General features: G+C 36.4%; 1 protein-coding gene across 2 annotated transcripts in view; it reads right to left on the bottom strand.

Annotated features, from left to right (window-relative positions):
- LOC117333499 (dentin sialophosphoprotein-like) overlaps nt 1-16,831 on the bottom strand; it is a 51,758-nt gene that overhangs the window by 23,962 nt on the left and 10,965 nt on the right. For both annotated transcript variants that reach the window (XM_033892816.1, XM_033892815.1), the window contains exon 3: nt 1,485-1,593. In XM_033892816.1, the coding sequence (XP_033748707.1) occupies nt 1,485-1,593 (109 nt within the window). The remainder of the gene's footprint in view (nt 1-1,484; nt 1,594-16,831) is intronic.

Below are 16,831 nucleotides of genomic sequence, written 5' to 3'. Positions count from 1 at the left end.
GTCAGTCCCATCATTTGTATAAATTTGAATCCCAGCCTCCTAGAGATGTTACAGGTCACTCTACACCAGGGTACATACCTTACAGGGGAGGTAACTCTACACCAGGGTACATATCTTATAGGGGAGGTCACTCTACACCAGGGTACATACCTTATAGGGGAGGTAACTCTACACCAGGCTTACAGGGGAGGTAACTCTACACCAGGGTACATACCTTACAGGGGAGGTAACTCTACACCAGGGTACATACCTTACAGGGGAGGTAACTCTACACCAGGGTACATACCTTACAGGAGAGGTAACTCTACACCAGGGTACATACCTTACAGGGGAGGTAACTCTACACCAGGGTACATACCTTACAGGGGAGGTAACTCTACACCAGGGTACATACCTTACAGGGGAGGTAACTCTACACCAGGGTACATACCTTACAGTGGAGGTCACTCTACACCAGGGTACATACCTTACAGGGGAGGTAACTCTACACCGGGGTACATACCTTACATGGGAGGTCACTCTACACCAGAGTACATACCTTATAGGGGAGGTAACTCTACACCAGGGTACATACCTTACAGGGGAGGTAACTCTACACCAGAGTACATACCTTACAGGGGAGGTAACTCTACACCATGCTTACAGGGGAGGTAACTCTACACCAGGGTACATACCTTATAGGGGAGGTAACTCTACACCAGGGTACATACCTTATAGGGGAGGTCACTCTACACCAGGGTACATACCTTACATGGGAGGTCACTCTACACCAGAGTACATACCTTATAGGGGAGGTAACTCTACACCAGGGTACATACCTTATAGGGGAGGTCACTCTACACCAGGGTACATACCTTACATGGGAGGTCACTCTACACCAGAGTACATACCTTATAGGGGAGGTAACTCTACACCAGGCTTACAGGGGAGGTAACTCTACACCAGGGTACATACCTTATAGGGGAGATAACTCTACACCAGGGTACATACCTTACAGGGGAGGTCACTCTACACCAGGGTACATACCTTACATGGGAGGTAACTACACCAGGGTACATACCTTACAGGGAAGGTAACTCTACACCAGGGTACATACATTATAGGGGAGGTAACTCTACACCAGGCTTACAGGGGAGGTAACTCTACACCAGGGTACATACCTTACAGGGGAGGTCACTCTACACCAGGGTACATACCTTACAGGGGAGGTAACTCTACACCAGGGTACATACCTTACAGGGGAGGTCACTCTACACTAGGGTACATACCTTACATGGGAGGTCACCCTACACCAGAGTACATACCTTACAGGGGAGGTAACTCTACACCAGGGTACGTACCTTACAGGGGAGGTCACTCTACACCAGGGTACATACCTTACAGGGGAGGTAACTCTACACCAGGGTACATACCTTACAGGGGAGGTCACTCTACACCAGGGTACATACCTTACAGGGGAGGTCACTCTACACCAGGGTACATACCTTACGGACTTTGTTGTTCATCATGATGAGCTGCGTGCTACTGTTACTGATGTCATACACTCCCGCCACTGGACTCGGCGCTGGCCAGGGTCGGCCATTGTATGGTAATCTGTAACATACAATATATAACATGTTCAATATTGATGATTTAGGATGATCTGATTAAATCTGTTCCACATGTATGACAATTAAGGATGTAGGGGAACTGGACCAGGATGAACGCCGGCGAACCAGGTAACTCTATTGATAGAGCACCTGGCTAGTGTTTGGAGGTCCTGGGTTCAAACCCCCGTCTGACCAGGCATTTCCCCCCTCCTATATTACAAGGCTGTCATTACAACTGTAATCCTTTGTTGGACCAATCTGTTAAGATACTACATCTATGTCATATCATCTGTGTGTATGTGTGTTTTAAGACAATTTCTTTTAAAATTTTCCATTGTGAAGTTGTTAGCTGGAGTTCTGAACTGAGAGCTTGTATATGCATGTAGGAAGAACAACACTGTCAGGTTGTTACATATAAAAGCAAAGTGAGCAGGAGCCCCACCTTCCTCATAAATGAAATAAATCTGTCCAGGGGTTGAAGATATATCAAGTGTGCAAGGTTTTTGGAAAGTGGTAATGACCACCAAAACCTTATCAGGTGTAGAACTTGATGCTGTGATGTCATGAGATAATATATACAGAGGTTTGTCACAGGCACATTCACAGATGTATGGGTGTACAAATGCTGATCAATAATAAAATTCAGATGTTTCTTTTTTTCCTGAAACTTGTCCATTAAAAACTTAAGGCCTGGCCTAACAGGTTCACCTATTTTGTAGCTTATTTAAGAAAAATTAAAAGGTTTCAATGAAACTTTATATGTTGAATTTGAAGTCTGATGTGAATCAATACCTTTCCTCCTCAGGGTGTCCCATCAAATGTCATGACCATGGACTTCATGGTATTCCAGTTGTTTAAAGATTTTAACACATTTGATTTGTGTAACTGTAAGACAACTTATCAGCCCTTCATCCCAGCATGCTAAGTATCTTGGTTTGATCGATAATTCTTTTTTATTTAGAATTTTTTTTTTTTTTAAATCAAGATTTTTAAATAGATTCGACCCTTCTGATCTTTGGAGTAAAGCCACGGTCATTCATTTGAAAAATAAACTTCAAAGTCCCTTTTCCAAGCATGCAAATATTAACCAAGGAAAAGGTTGGCAGTGAAGGGACCACTCAGCTCTGGATGTGTCAGGGAATGTAGAAATTCATTTATTATGAAATTAACTGCACATTGACATGATCATTCCAGGTAACACTATAGACACTGTGTTATCATTGTTTCCTTCTATCTATTGATTGACAGCAACTTTCCTGGAGAAACCAGCCACATCCCCAAATGGCATTGATTGAGCAATTTTCCTAGCGTAGCACAATTTCAGTTTATGTGTAGCAAATCAAACAAACACAATATCACACGGAAATAAGATTGATTTTTTTTATCATTGCTTGGTTAAGAGCTGAAATCGCTACACCAAATGAGTCGTTCACTATTGAAATAAATGTTATGTTAACTAGTGTAAAAAGTGGTTTGTGTATACTGTTATGGTAAAGTTATTTATGGCTCTGTGAAAACTGATGTGAAACATGTCACATGTCCATTGTTCTGGCTTGTTTACATGGCCATATTGACAGAACAAAGAGCATATTTAACCAAATTATGAAATGGGAAATGCTCATATATAACATTGCTTGATGCCAATTTCTGTTAACTTTACAAATCTATATTGATTTAGACTAAAAATATCATTTTCTAAATTAAAGTAAAATTCTTTCATCAATGTTTTTTCTCTGTATTTAATGTAACATATGAATACACTCTGTAACATACTGACATGTAAAGTAATATATTGACATAAGATGTAACATAATGACATACAATGTAACATACTGACATAAAATGTAACATAGACATACAATGTAACATAATGACATACAATGTAACATTGACATACAATGTAACATACTGACATACAATGTAACATTGACATACAATGTAACATTGACATACAATGTAACATTGACATACAATGTAACATATTGACATACAATGTAACATACTGACATACAATGTAACATAGACATACAATGTAACATACTGACATACAATGTAACATACTGACATACAATGTAACATAGACATACAATGTAACATAGACATACAATGTAACATAGACATACAATGTAACATACTGACATACAATGTAACATACTGACATACAATGTAACATTGACATACAATGTAACATACTGACATACAATGTAACATACTGACATACAATGTAACATTGACATACAATGTAACATACTGACATACAATGTAACATAGACGTACAATGTAACATAGACATACAATGTAACATATTGACATACAATGTAACATTGACATACAATGTAACATACTGACATACAATGTAACATATTGACATACAATGTAACATACTGACATACAATGTAACATAGACATACAATGTAACATACTGACATACAATGTAACATAGACATACAATGTAACATAGACATACAATGTAACATACTGACATACAATGTAACATACTGACATACAATGTAACATAGACATACAATGTAACATACTGACATACAATGTAACATAGACATACAATGTAACATATTGACATACAATGTAACATTGACATACAATGTAACATACTGACATACAATGTAACATAGACATACAATGTAACATATTGACATACAATGTAACATATTGACATACAATGTAACATAGACATACAATGTAACATACTGACATACAATGTAACATTGACATACAATGTAACATACTGACATACAATGTAACATACTGACATACAATGTAACATAGACATACAATGTAACATAGACATACAATGTAACATACTGACATACAATGTAACATAGACATACAATGTAACATATTGACATACAATGTAACATACTGACATACAATGTAACATAGACATACAATGTAACATATTGACATACAATGTAACATAGACATACAATGTAACATATTGACATACAATGTAACATATTGACATACAATGTAACATAGACATACAATGTAACATACTGACATACAATGTAACATAGACATACAATGTAACATAGACATACAATGTAACATACTGACATACAATGTAACATTGACATACAATGTAACATACTGACATACAATGTAACATAGACATACAATGTAACATATTGACATACAATGTAACATACTGACATACAATGTAACATTGACATACAATGTAACATTGACATACAATGTAACATACTGACATACAATGTAACATACTGACATACAATGTAACATTGACATACAATGTAACATACTGACATACAATGTAACATAGACATACAATGTAACATAGACATACAATGTAACATTGACATACAATGTAACATACTGACATACAATGTAACATTGACATACAATGTAACATACTGACATACAATGTAACATTGACATACAATGTAACATACTGACATACAATGTAACATACTGACATACAATGTAACATAGACATACAATGTAACATAGACATACAATGTAACATAGACATACAATGTAACATACTGACATACAATGTAACATACTGACATACAATGTAACATAGACATACAATGTAACATAGACATACAATGTAACATACTGACATACAATGTAACATACTGACATACAATGTAACATACTGACATACAATGTAACATAGACATACAATGTAACATAGACATACAATGTAACATAGACATACAATGTAACATAGACATACAATGTAACATATTGACGTACAATGTAACATTGACATACAATGTAACATTGACATACAATGTAACATACTGACGTACAATGTAACATAGACATACAATGTAACATAGACATACAATGTAACATAGACATACAATGTAACATACTGACATACAATGTAACATTGACATACAATGTAACATACTGACATACAATGTAACATTGACATACAATGTAACATTGACATACAATCTAACATACTGACATACAATGTAACATTGACATACAATGTAACATAGACATACAATGTAACATACTGACATACAATGTAACATTGACATACAATGTAACATTGACATACAATGTAACATAGACATACAATGTAACATACTGACATACAATGTAACATTGACATACAATGTAACATATTGACATACAATGTAACATTGACATACAATGTAACATAGACATACAATGTAACATAGACATACATAGACATACAATGTAACATACTGACATACAATGTAACATATTGACATACAATGTAACATACTGACATACAATGTAACATAGACATACAATGTAACATAGACATACAATGTAACATACTGACATACAATGTAACATTGACATACAATGTAACATACTGACATACAATGTAACATAGACATACAATGTAACATAGACATACAATGTAACATAGACATACAATGTAACATAGACATACAATGTAACATACTGACATACAATGTAACATATTGACATACAATGTAACATATTGACATACAATGTAACATACTGACATACAATGTAACATAGACATACAATGTAACATAGACATACAATGTAACATACTGACATACAATGTAACATTGACATACAATGTAACATAGACATACAATGTAACATAGACATACAATGTAACATACTGACATACAATGTAACATATTGACATACAATGTAACATACTGACATACAATGTAACATAGACATACAATGTAACATAGACATACAATGTAACATACTGACATACAATGTAACATTGACATACAATGTAACATACTGACATACAATGTAACATAGACATACAATGTAACATAGACATACAATGTAACATAGACATACAATGTAACATAGACATACAATGTAACATATTGACATACAATGTAACATATTGACGTACAATGTAACATTGACATACAATGTAACATTGACATACAATGTAACATACTGACATACAATGTAACATAGACATACAATGTAACATAGACATACAATGTAACATAGACATACAATGTAACATAGACATACAATGTAACATACTGACATACAATGTAACATACTGACATACAATGTAACATATTGACATACAATGTAACATATTGACGTACAATGTAACATTGACATACAATGTAACATTGGCATACAATGTAACATAGACATACAATGTAACATTGACATACAATGTAACATACTGACATACAATGTAACATAGACATACAATGTAACATACTGACATACAATGTAACATTGACATACAATGTAACATACTGACATACAATGTAACATAATGACATACAATGTAACATACTGACATACAATGTAACATTGACATACAATGTAACATTGACATACAATGTAACATACTGACATACAATGTAACATTGACATACAATGTAACATATTGACATACAATGTAACATAGACATACAATGTAACATATTGACATACAATGTAACATTGACATACAATGTAACATATTGACATACAATGTAACATAGACATACAATGTAACATACTGACATACAATGTAACATACTGACATACAATGTAACATTGACATACAATGTAACATTGACATACAATGTAACATTGACATACAATGTAACATACTGACATACAATGTAACATATTGACATACAATGTAACATTGACATACAATGTAACATTGACATACAATGTAACATATTGACATACAATGTAACATACTGACATACAATGTAACATATTGATATACAATGTAACATACTGACATACAATGTAACATATTGACATACAATGTAACATATTGACATACAATGTAACATAGACATACAATGTAACATTGACATACAATGTAACATACTGACATACAATGTAACATAGACATACAATGTAACATACTGACATACAATGTAACATAGACATACAATGTAACATAGACATACAATGTAACATACTGACATACAATGTAACATAGACATACAATGTAACATAGACATACAATGTAACATATTGACATACAATGTAACATAGACATACAATGTAACATTGACATACAATGTAACATTGACATACAATGTAACATAGACATACAATGTAACATACTGACATACAATGTAACATATTGACATACAATGTAACATAGACATACAATGTAACATACTGACATACAATGTAACATACTGACATACAATGTAACATACTGACATACAATGTAACATACTGACATACAATGTAACATAATGACATACAATGTAACATATTGACATACAATGTAACATAGACATACAATGTAACATACTGACATACAATGTAACATACTGACATACAATGTAACATACTGACATACAATGTAACATACTGACATACAATGTAACATACTGACATAAAATTTAACATTGACATACAATGTAACATTGACATACAATGTGACATACTGACATACAATGTAACATTGACATACAATGTGACATACTGACATACAATGTAACATTGACATATAATGTAACATACTGACATACAATGTAACATAGACATACAATGTAACATACTGACATACAATGTAACATACTGACATAAAATTTAACATTGACATACAATGTAACATATTGACATACAATGTAACATATTGACATACAATGTAACATTTGACATCAAATGGAATACATGTAAATTGATATTAGTTACTGATATACAATGTCTCTCCTTTATTTTGTTTTGATATGACAGAGATAGTAGTATCGCCCCTCTACTTCATTTCTACATTGTATTATGATACTTAAAATATGTGTGTTTGAGGATTTCATGCAAAGTCTGTGTGATTTTAAGTTAAGCATGGAAAGTTTCTTCACTTTAAAAGCTTAAACAGTAAGATGCACACGAATCATCATCATTTTGAAGATTTGATGACTGTAATGTGTAAACAGTGTTTATTTTAGTCAGTAAACAGATTTTGAAATTATCGTATGGTAATTTATTGACGTTTACAGCAGCTGTAGTCATACGATTTCTGTCCCATAGCTAATGAAGCAGAAATGACATTTTACATGAATTAGCATTCAAATCTAACTGACAATTGTTCAGTACATTTAAATAATTATGTAATGTGTTCCAGTGGTAATTGATACCTACCACTGTAGATTGTTTATACATCAGCACAGTGGCTCTACCACTCGGTGTGTTTCTCAGTCACGCTTTGTCAAAAGTTGCTTTATGTTACTTTGCAGAAATCAATTCAAAATTGATCAAGAAAACCATGCGCAAACATGTTATCTATCAATATAAATTCCTGTTTATTCTGGATAGACCTTGACAATGAGATTACTGTTTGGACGGGCTATATCTTAAAACATCATTTTCCGAACCTTGGCTTTGTCATTGAGTTAAGTAAGCATTATAGGAAATTAAATAAAGTAAAAGATGTATATTAAAAATCAAAGTAAACAGAAAAGCTCCTTCTTCCTTAGCTCTGTCTGATAGGAATGATTGCTTAGATTACATAGTGGAAGGGCATGTATTCAGACGTCCATATTTCTTCCCATATCTTACCAGTTTCTTCCCATATCCTACCAGTTTCTTTCTATATCCTACCAGTTTCTTTCTATATCCTATCAGTTTCTTTCTATATCCTATCAGTTTCTTTCTATATCCTACTAGTTTCTTTCTATATCCTATCAGTTTCTTCCCATATCCTACCAGTTTCTTCCCATATCCTACCAGTTTCTTTCTAGATCCTACCAGTTTCTTTCTATATCCTATCAGATTCTTTCTATATCCTATCAGTTTCTTTTTATATCCTATCAGTTTCTTCCCATATCCTACCAGTTTCTTCCCATATCCTACCAGTTTCTTTCTATATCCTATCAGTTTCTTTCTATATCCTACCAGTTTCTTCCCATATCCTACCAGTTTCTTTCTATATCCTACCAGTTTCTTCCCATATCCTATCAGTTTCTTTCTATATCCTATCAGTTTCTTCCCATATCCTACCAGTTTCTTCCCATATCCTACCAGTTTCTTCCCATATCCTATCAGTTTCTTCCCATATGCTACCAGTTTCTTTCTATATCCTACCAGTTTCTTCCCATATCCTACCAGTTTCTTTCTATATCCTATCAGTTTCTTCCCATATCCTATCAGTTTCTTCCAATATCCTACCAGTTTCTTTCTATATCCTACCAGTTTCTTCCCATATCCTACCAGTTTCTTTCTATATCCTACCAGTTTCTTTCTATATCCTACCAGTTCCTTCCCATATCCTACCAGTTTCTTTCTATATCCTACCAGTTTCTTCCCATATCCTACCAATTTCTTCCCATATCCTACCAGTTTCTTTCTATATCCTACCAGTTTCTTCCCATATCCTACCAGTTTCTTCCCATATCCTACCAGTTTCTTTCTATATCCTATCAGTTTCTTCCCATATCCTATCAGTTTCTTCCAATATCCTACAAGTTTCTTCCCATATCCTACCAGTTTCTTTCTATATCCTATCAGTTTCTTCCCATATCCTACGAGTTTCTTCCCATATCCTACCAGTTTCTTTCTATATCCTATCAGTTTCTTCCCATATCCTATCAGTTTCTTCCCATATCCTACCAGTTTCTTCCCATATCCTACCAGTTTCTTTCTATATCCTTTCAGTTTCTTCCCATATCCTACCAGTTTCTTCCCATATCCTACGAGTTTCTTCCCATATCCTACCAGTTTCTTTCTATATCCTTTCAGTTTCTTCCCATATCCTACCAGTTTCTTCCCATATCCTACGAGTTTCTTCCCATATCCTACCAGTTTCTTCCCATATCCTACCAGTTTCTTCCCATATCCTACCAGTTTCTTTCTATATCCTTTCAGTTTCTTCCCATATCCTACCAGTTTCTTCCCATATCCTACGAGTTTCTTCCCATATCCTACCAGTTTCTTTCTATATCCTTTCAGTTTCTTCCCATATCCTACCAGTTTCTTCCCATATCCTACGAGTTTCTTCCCATATCCTACCAGTTTCTTCCCATATCCTACCAGTTTCTTTCTATATCCTATCAGTTTCTTCCCATATCCTACCAGTTTCTTCCCATATCCTACCAGTTTCTTCCCATATCCTACCAGTTTCTTCCCATATCCTACCAGTTTCTTTCTATATCTTACAAGTCTTTTTGGTAAATAATGTCCTTAAACATTGACCTGTCCATCAGTAAAAATCTCAAATTAACAACTTGAGCAAGGATGCATGAAATTTCACTTTGATCGATCAGATGGAATTAAATATTGCTAATTATAACCATATACAGAACCTTTGAAGATTTAAATCTCCCGTGAGATAAGAAATCTAACCCAATATTCCTGTGTAAAGTATATCCACAACACAATCAGAGATTATACAATGATATTTGGAGAGAGGTAATTACTCCAATATTTACACGTCCAGTACATCTGTGCCACACATTGATATTATTGACACATCGATTCATTACCTGTTCATTGAAGTGTTCCAATGTTACCCAGATTATAGGTAAAGAAGTGGATAGGCCACATACAGATATTGATATGCCATTCTGAAACTTGTAATAGGAAATTAACTACATGTTCATTGATGACAAGAATTAAAAGATTTATTTTTTACATTTTCACTCACCTACCTGTAATCAATTATTCAATGGAAATCATGTCCTGATATGAAATACACTGTACAATACTTTTGATTTGAATCAATCTACGGGTGATTATGAATGTCATGGTAAACACCAATTAACGAACAATCCAAATGGCTGTAAAATCTTAGCAAACCCCATGATAAATGAGAAGCTTAAAATCAAACAATATCATAAATTGCCTTATAAGGTGTAGTTCTTGCTTAACTTGGCTAAAACTAACAATATAATTTCAAAATATTGCTTTACCTATAAATAGTGTATTATTGCCCTATATAAACCTCTGTTAGGATATCCTACCTTATCCTGTATAAAACAGAACTCTGTTAGGACATCCTACCTTATCCTATATAAAACAGACCTCTGTTAGGACATCCTACCTTATCCTATATAAAACAGAACTCTGTTAGGACATCCTTCCTTATCCTATATAAAACAGACCTCTGTTAGGACACCCTACCTTATCCTATATAAAACAGAACTCTGTTAGGACATCCTACCTTATCCTATATAAAACAGACCTCTGTTAGGACACCCTACCTTATCCTATATAAAACAGAACTCTGTTAGGACATCCTACCTTATCCTATATAAAACAGACCTCTGTTAGGACATCCTACCTTATCCTATATAAAACAGACCTCTGTTAGGACATTAACCTTATCCTATATAAAACAGAACTCTGTTAGGACATCCTACCTTATCCTATATAAAACAGAACTCTGTTAGGACATCCTACATTATCCTATATAAAACAGACCTCTGTTAGGACATCCTACCTTATCCTGTATAAAACAGAACTCTGTTAGGACACCCTACCTTATCCTATATAAAACAGACCTCTTTTAGGACACCCTACCTTATCCTATATAAAACAGACCTCTGTTAGGACATCCTACCTTATCCTATATAAAACAGACCTCTGTTAGGACATCCTACCTTATCCTATATAAAACAGAACTCTGTTAGGACACCCTACCTTATCCTATATAAAACAGAACTCTGTTAGGACATCCTACCTTATCCTATATAAAACAGACCTCTGTTAGGACATCCTACCTTATCCTATATAAACAGAACTCTGTTAGGACATCCTACCTTATCCTATATAAAACAGAACCCTGTAAGGACATCCTACCTTATCCTATATAAACAGAACTCTGTTAGGACATCCTACCTTATCCTATATAAACAGACCTCTGTTAGGACATCCTACCTTATCCTATATAAAACAGAACTCTGTTAGGACACCCTACCTTATCCTATATAAAACAGAACTCTGTTAGGACATCCTATCTTATCCTATATAAAACAGAACCCTGTAAGGACATCCTACCTTATCCTATATAAAACAGGACTTTGTTAGGACATCCTACCTTATCCTATATAAAACAAACCTCTGTTAGGATCCTATATAAAACAGGACTCTGCTAGGACAACCTACCCTCACATTACCTAAATATCGTGCAGTGAAGCCATTATAATGTTATCACACATGCTGCCCCCTGGTGGAGTGTAACTTGTCCCAAAGTATGGTACTCTGTGTGTTTGTGTGTTATCAGAGTTTACTTTATGATTGTATACCAAAGGAAACCAATATATCATAAAGCAGATAGATTTACAAGGAAAAAAAAGGAAAGATAAACTTCTAAGGTACATGTTGTTTAAATACCCCAAAATGTCATTACAACTAGATGTAGTTACGGTATGTGTTATAGAAATGTGTTTTAGTTTAGTGATCTAACAGGTATAATGGGTGTTACATGATACATGGACATGGAAATAGGAGCTGTCAGGTTCAAAAAGGAGGGAAATCTTCAACAACATGTTGTTAAGCACTGACACAAGTTCTAACTTTGTTACAAAATACATGACTTGTTTTACACCAGTGGCCTTTATAGACAGGTTTTGTTTTATACTGGTGAACTTTATAGACAGGTTTTGTTTTATTCTGTTGGCCTTTATAGACAGTTTAAAAAAGTTTTAAAAAAAGTTGTTGCCTTTATAGACAGGGTTTTTATACTGGTGACCTTTATATACAGGTTTTTATACTGGTGGGTTTTATAGACATGTTTTTATACTGGTGGGTTTTATAGGCAGGTTTGAGTTATATACAGGTGGTCTTTAGAGACAGGTTTTTTACTGGTGCCTTTAAAGACAGGTTTTTTATACTGGTTAATTTAATAGACAAGGTTTTATACTGGTTAATTTAATAGACAGGCTTTTTATACTGGTGACCTTTATATACAGGGTTTTTATACTGGTGACCTTTATAGACAGGCTTTTTATACTGATGACCTTTAAAGATAGGTTTTTTATACCGGTTAATTTAATAGACAGGGTTTTATACTGGCGACCTTTATAGACAGGCTTTTTAAACTGGTGACCTTTATAGACAGGGTTTTATACTGGTGACCTTTATAGACAGGCTTTTTATACTGGTGACCTTTAAAGACAGGCTTTTTTTTTTATACTTGTGGCCTTTATTGACAGGTATTTTTGTACTGTTAGCCTTTCTATACAGGTTTTGTTTTTTGTACTGGCAGCCTTTTGGTCTGACAGTACTTTTCTCTTTCCATTCTTTTTCAAACAAAGGAACCACTAATCTTAGCTTTTGTATTTCTTAATAATTTAAATCTTCCAACTTAATTTGCTTTTCCTTTATCATGGAAAATGAATGTGTGATTTTCCTATTACAATCTGTTCAATCATGATGTGCCATTAGTCAACAATGATCTGTGGTTTGTACTTGATAGCAAAAGAATTTCTCAGGAATTTCAGGGAATGAATTTTGATCAGAAAATTTGGTCCTATGCCATTTAATATGGAGAGGCAAGAAGGATTAGCCAGGAAAAGGGATTTGTGACATTAAACACACAATCAATTTAATTGCTGTTTACTTTTGAATACTCTCCAACACATCTGAACAAATAAAGATCTCAATCAGTATTCTGGCATGCTATCAAACTTAATCCACATAACCAGGTGATGAGTGCATGTAGACCGTGGAGTGATATATAAGTTATTACTATCAGTCACCTGTATAGATAAGTCTGTGGTGTGTCTGACAGGGAACCCCCTCCCTATATCTACCTGTATAGATAAGTCTGTGGTGTGTCTGACAGGGAACCCCCTCCCTATATCTACCTGTATAGATAAGTCTGTGGTGTGTCTGACAGGGAACCCCCTCCCTATATCTACCTGTGTAGATAAGTCTGTGGTGGTGTGTCTGACAGGGAACCCCCTCCCTATATCTACCTGTATAGATAAGTCTGTGGTGGTGTGTCTGACAGGGAACCCCCTCCCTATATCTACCTGTGTAGATAAGTCTGTGGTGGTGTGTCTGACAGGGAACCCCCTCCCTATATCTACCTGTATAGATAAGTCTGTGGTGGCCTGACAGGGAACCCCCTCCCTATATCTACCTGTATAGATAAGTCTGTGGTGGTGTGTCTGACAGGGAACCCCCTCCCTATATCTACCTGTATAGATAAGTCTGTGGTGGTGTGTCTGACAGGGAACCCCCTCCCTATATCTACCTGTATAGATAAGTCTGTGGTGTGTCTGACAGGGAACCCCCTCCCTATATCTACCTGTGTAGATAAGTCTGTGGTGGTGTGACAGGGAACCCCCTCCCTATATCTACCTGTATAGATAAGTCTGTGGTGTGTCTGACAGGGAACCCCCTCCCTATACCTACCTGTATAGATAAGTCTGTGGTGGTGTGTCTGACAGGGAACCCCCTCCCTATACCTACCTGTATAGATAAGTCTGTGGTGGTGTGTCTGACAGGGAACCCCCTCCCTATATCTACCTGTATAGATAAGTCTGTGGTGGTGTGACAGGGAACCCCCTCCCTATATCTACCTGTATAGATAAGTCTGTGGTGGTGTGTCTGACAGGGAACCCCCTCCCTATATCTACCTGTATAGATAAGTCTGTGGTGGTGTGTCTGACAGGGAACCCCCTCCCTATATCTACCTGTATAGATAAGTCTGTGGTGGTGTGTCTGACAGGGAACCCCCTCCCTATATCTACCTGTATAGATAAGTCTGTGGTGTGTCTGACAGGGAACCCCCTCCCTATACCTACCTGTATAGATAAGTCTGTGGTGGTATGTCTGACAGGGAACCCCCTCCCTATATCTACCTGTATAGATAAGTCTGTGGTGGTGTGACAGAGAACCCCCTCCCTATATCTACCTGTGTAGATAAGTCTGTGGTGGTGTGTCTGACAGAGAACCCCCTCCCTATATCTACCTGTATAGATAAGTCTGTGGTGGTGTGTCTGACAGGGAACCCCCTCCCTATATCTACCTGTATAGATAAGTCTGTGGTGGTGTGACAGGGAACCCCCTCCCTATATCTACCTGTGTAGATAAGTCTGTGGTGGTGTGTCTGACAGGGAACCCCCTCCCTATATCTACCTGTATAGATAAGTCTGTGGTGGTGTGACAGGGAACCCCCTCCCTATATCTACCTGTATAGATAAGTCTGTGGTGGTGTGTCTGACAGGGAACCCCCTCCCTATATCTACCTGTATAGATAAGTCTGTGGTGGTATGTCTGACAGGGAACCCCTTCCCTATATCTACCTGTATAGATAAGTCTGTGGTGGTGTGACAGGGAACCCCCTCCCTATATCTACCTGTATAGATAAGTCTGTGGTGGTGTGACAGGGAACCCCCTCCCTATATCTACCTGTATAGATAAGTCTGTGGTGGTGTGACAGGGAACCCCCTCCCTATATCTACCTGTATAGATAAGTCTGTGGTGGTGTGTCTGACAGGGAACCCCCTCCCTATATCTACCTGTATAGATAAGTCTGTGGTGGTGTGACAGGGAACCCCCTCCCTATATCTACCTGTATAGATAAGTCTGTGGTGGTGTGTCTGACAGGGAACCCCCTCCCTATATCTACCTGTATAGATAAGTCTGTGGTGGTGTGTCTGACAGAGAACCCCCTCCCTATATCTACCTGTATAGATAAGTCTGTGGTGGTGTGACAGGGAACCCCCTCCCTATATCTACCTGTATAGATAAGTCTGTGGTGGTGTGACAGGGAACCCCCTCCCTATATCTACCTGTATAGATAAGTCTGTGGTGGTCTGACAGGGAACCCCCTCCCTATATCTACCTGTATAGATAAGTCTGTGGTGGTGTGACAGGGAACCCCCTCCCTATATCTACCTGTATAGATAAGTCTGTGGTGGTCTGACAGGGAACCCCCTCCCTATATCTACCTGTATAGATAAGTCTGTGGTGGTGTGACAGGGAACCCCCTCCCTATACCTACCTGTATAGATAAGTCTGTGGTGTGTCTGACAGGGAACCCCCTCCCTATATCTACCTGTATAGATAAGTCTGTGGTGGTGTGACAGGGAACCCCTCCCTATATCTACCTGTATAGATAAGTCTGTGGTGTGTCTGACAGGGAACCCCCTCCCTATATCTACCTGTATAGATCAGTCTGTGGTGGTGTGACAGGGAACCCCCTCCCTATATCTACCTGTATAGATAAGTCTGTGGTGTGTCTGACAGGGAACTCCCTCCCTATATCTACCTGTATAGATAAGTCTGTGGTGGTATGTCTGACAGGGAACCCCCTCCCTATATCTACCTGTATAGATCAGTCTGTG

This window comes from Pecten maximus, chromosome 8 (assembly GCF_902652985.1).
Source record: "Pecten maximus chromosome 8, xPecMax1.1, whole genome shotgun sequence".
In the NCBI taxonomy this organism is placed as follows: domain Eukaryota; kingdom Metazoa; phylum Mollusca; class Bivalvia; order Pectinida; family Pectinidae; genus Pecten; species Pecten maximus.
The sequence above is the reverse complement of the archived record's forward strand: the minus strand, read 5'-3'. Positions and strand labels throughout refer to the sequence as shown.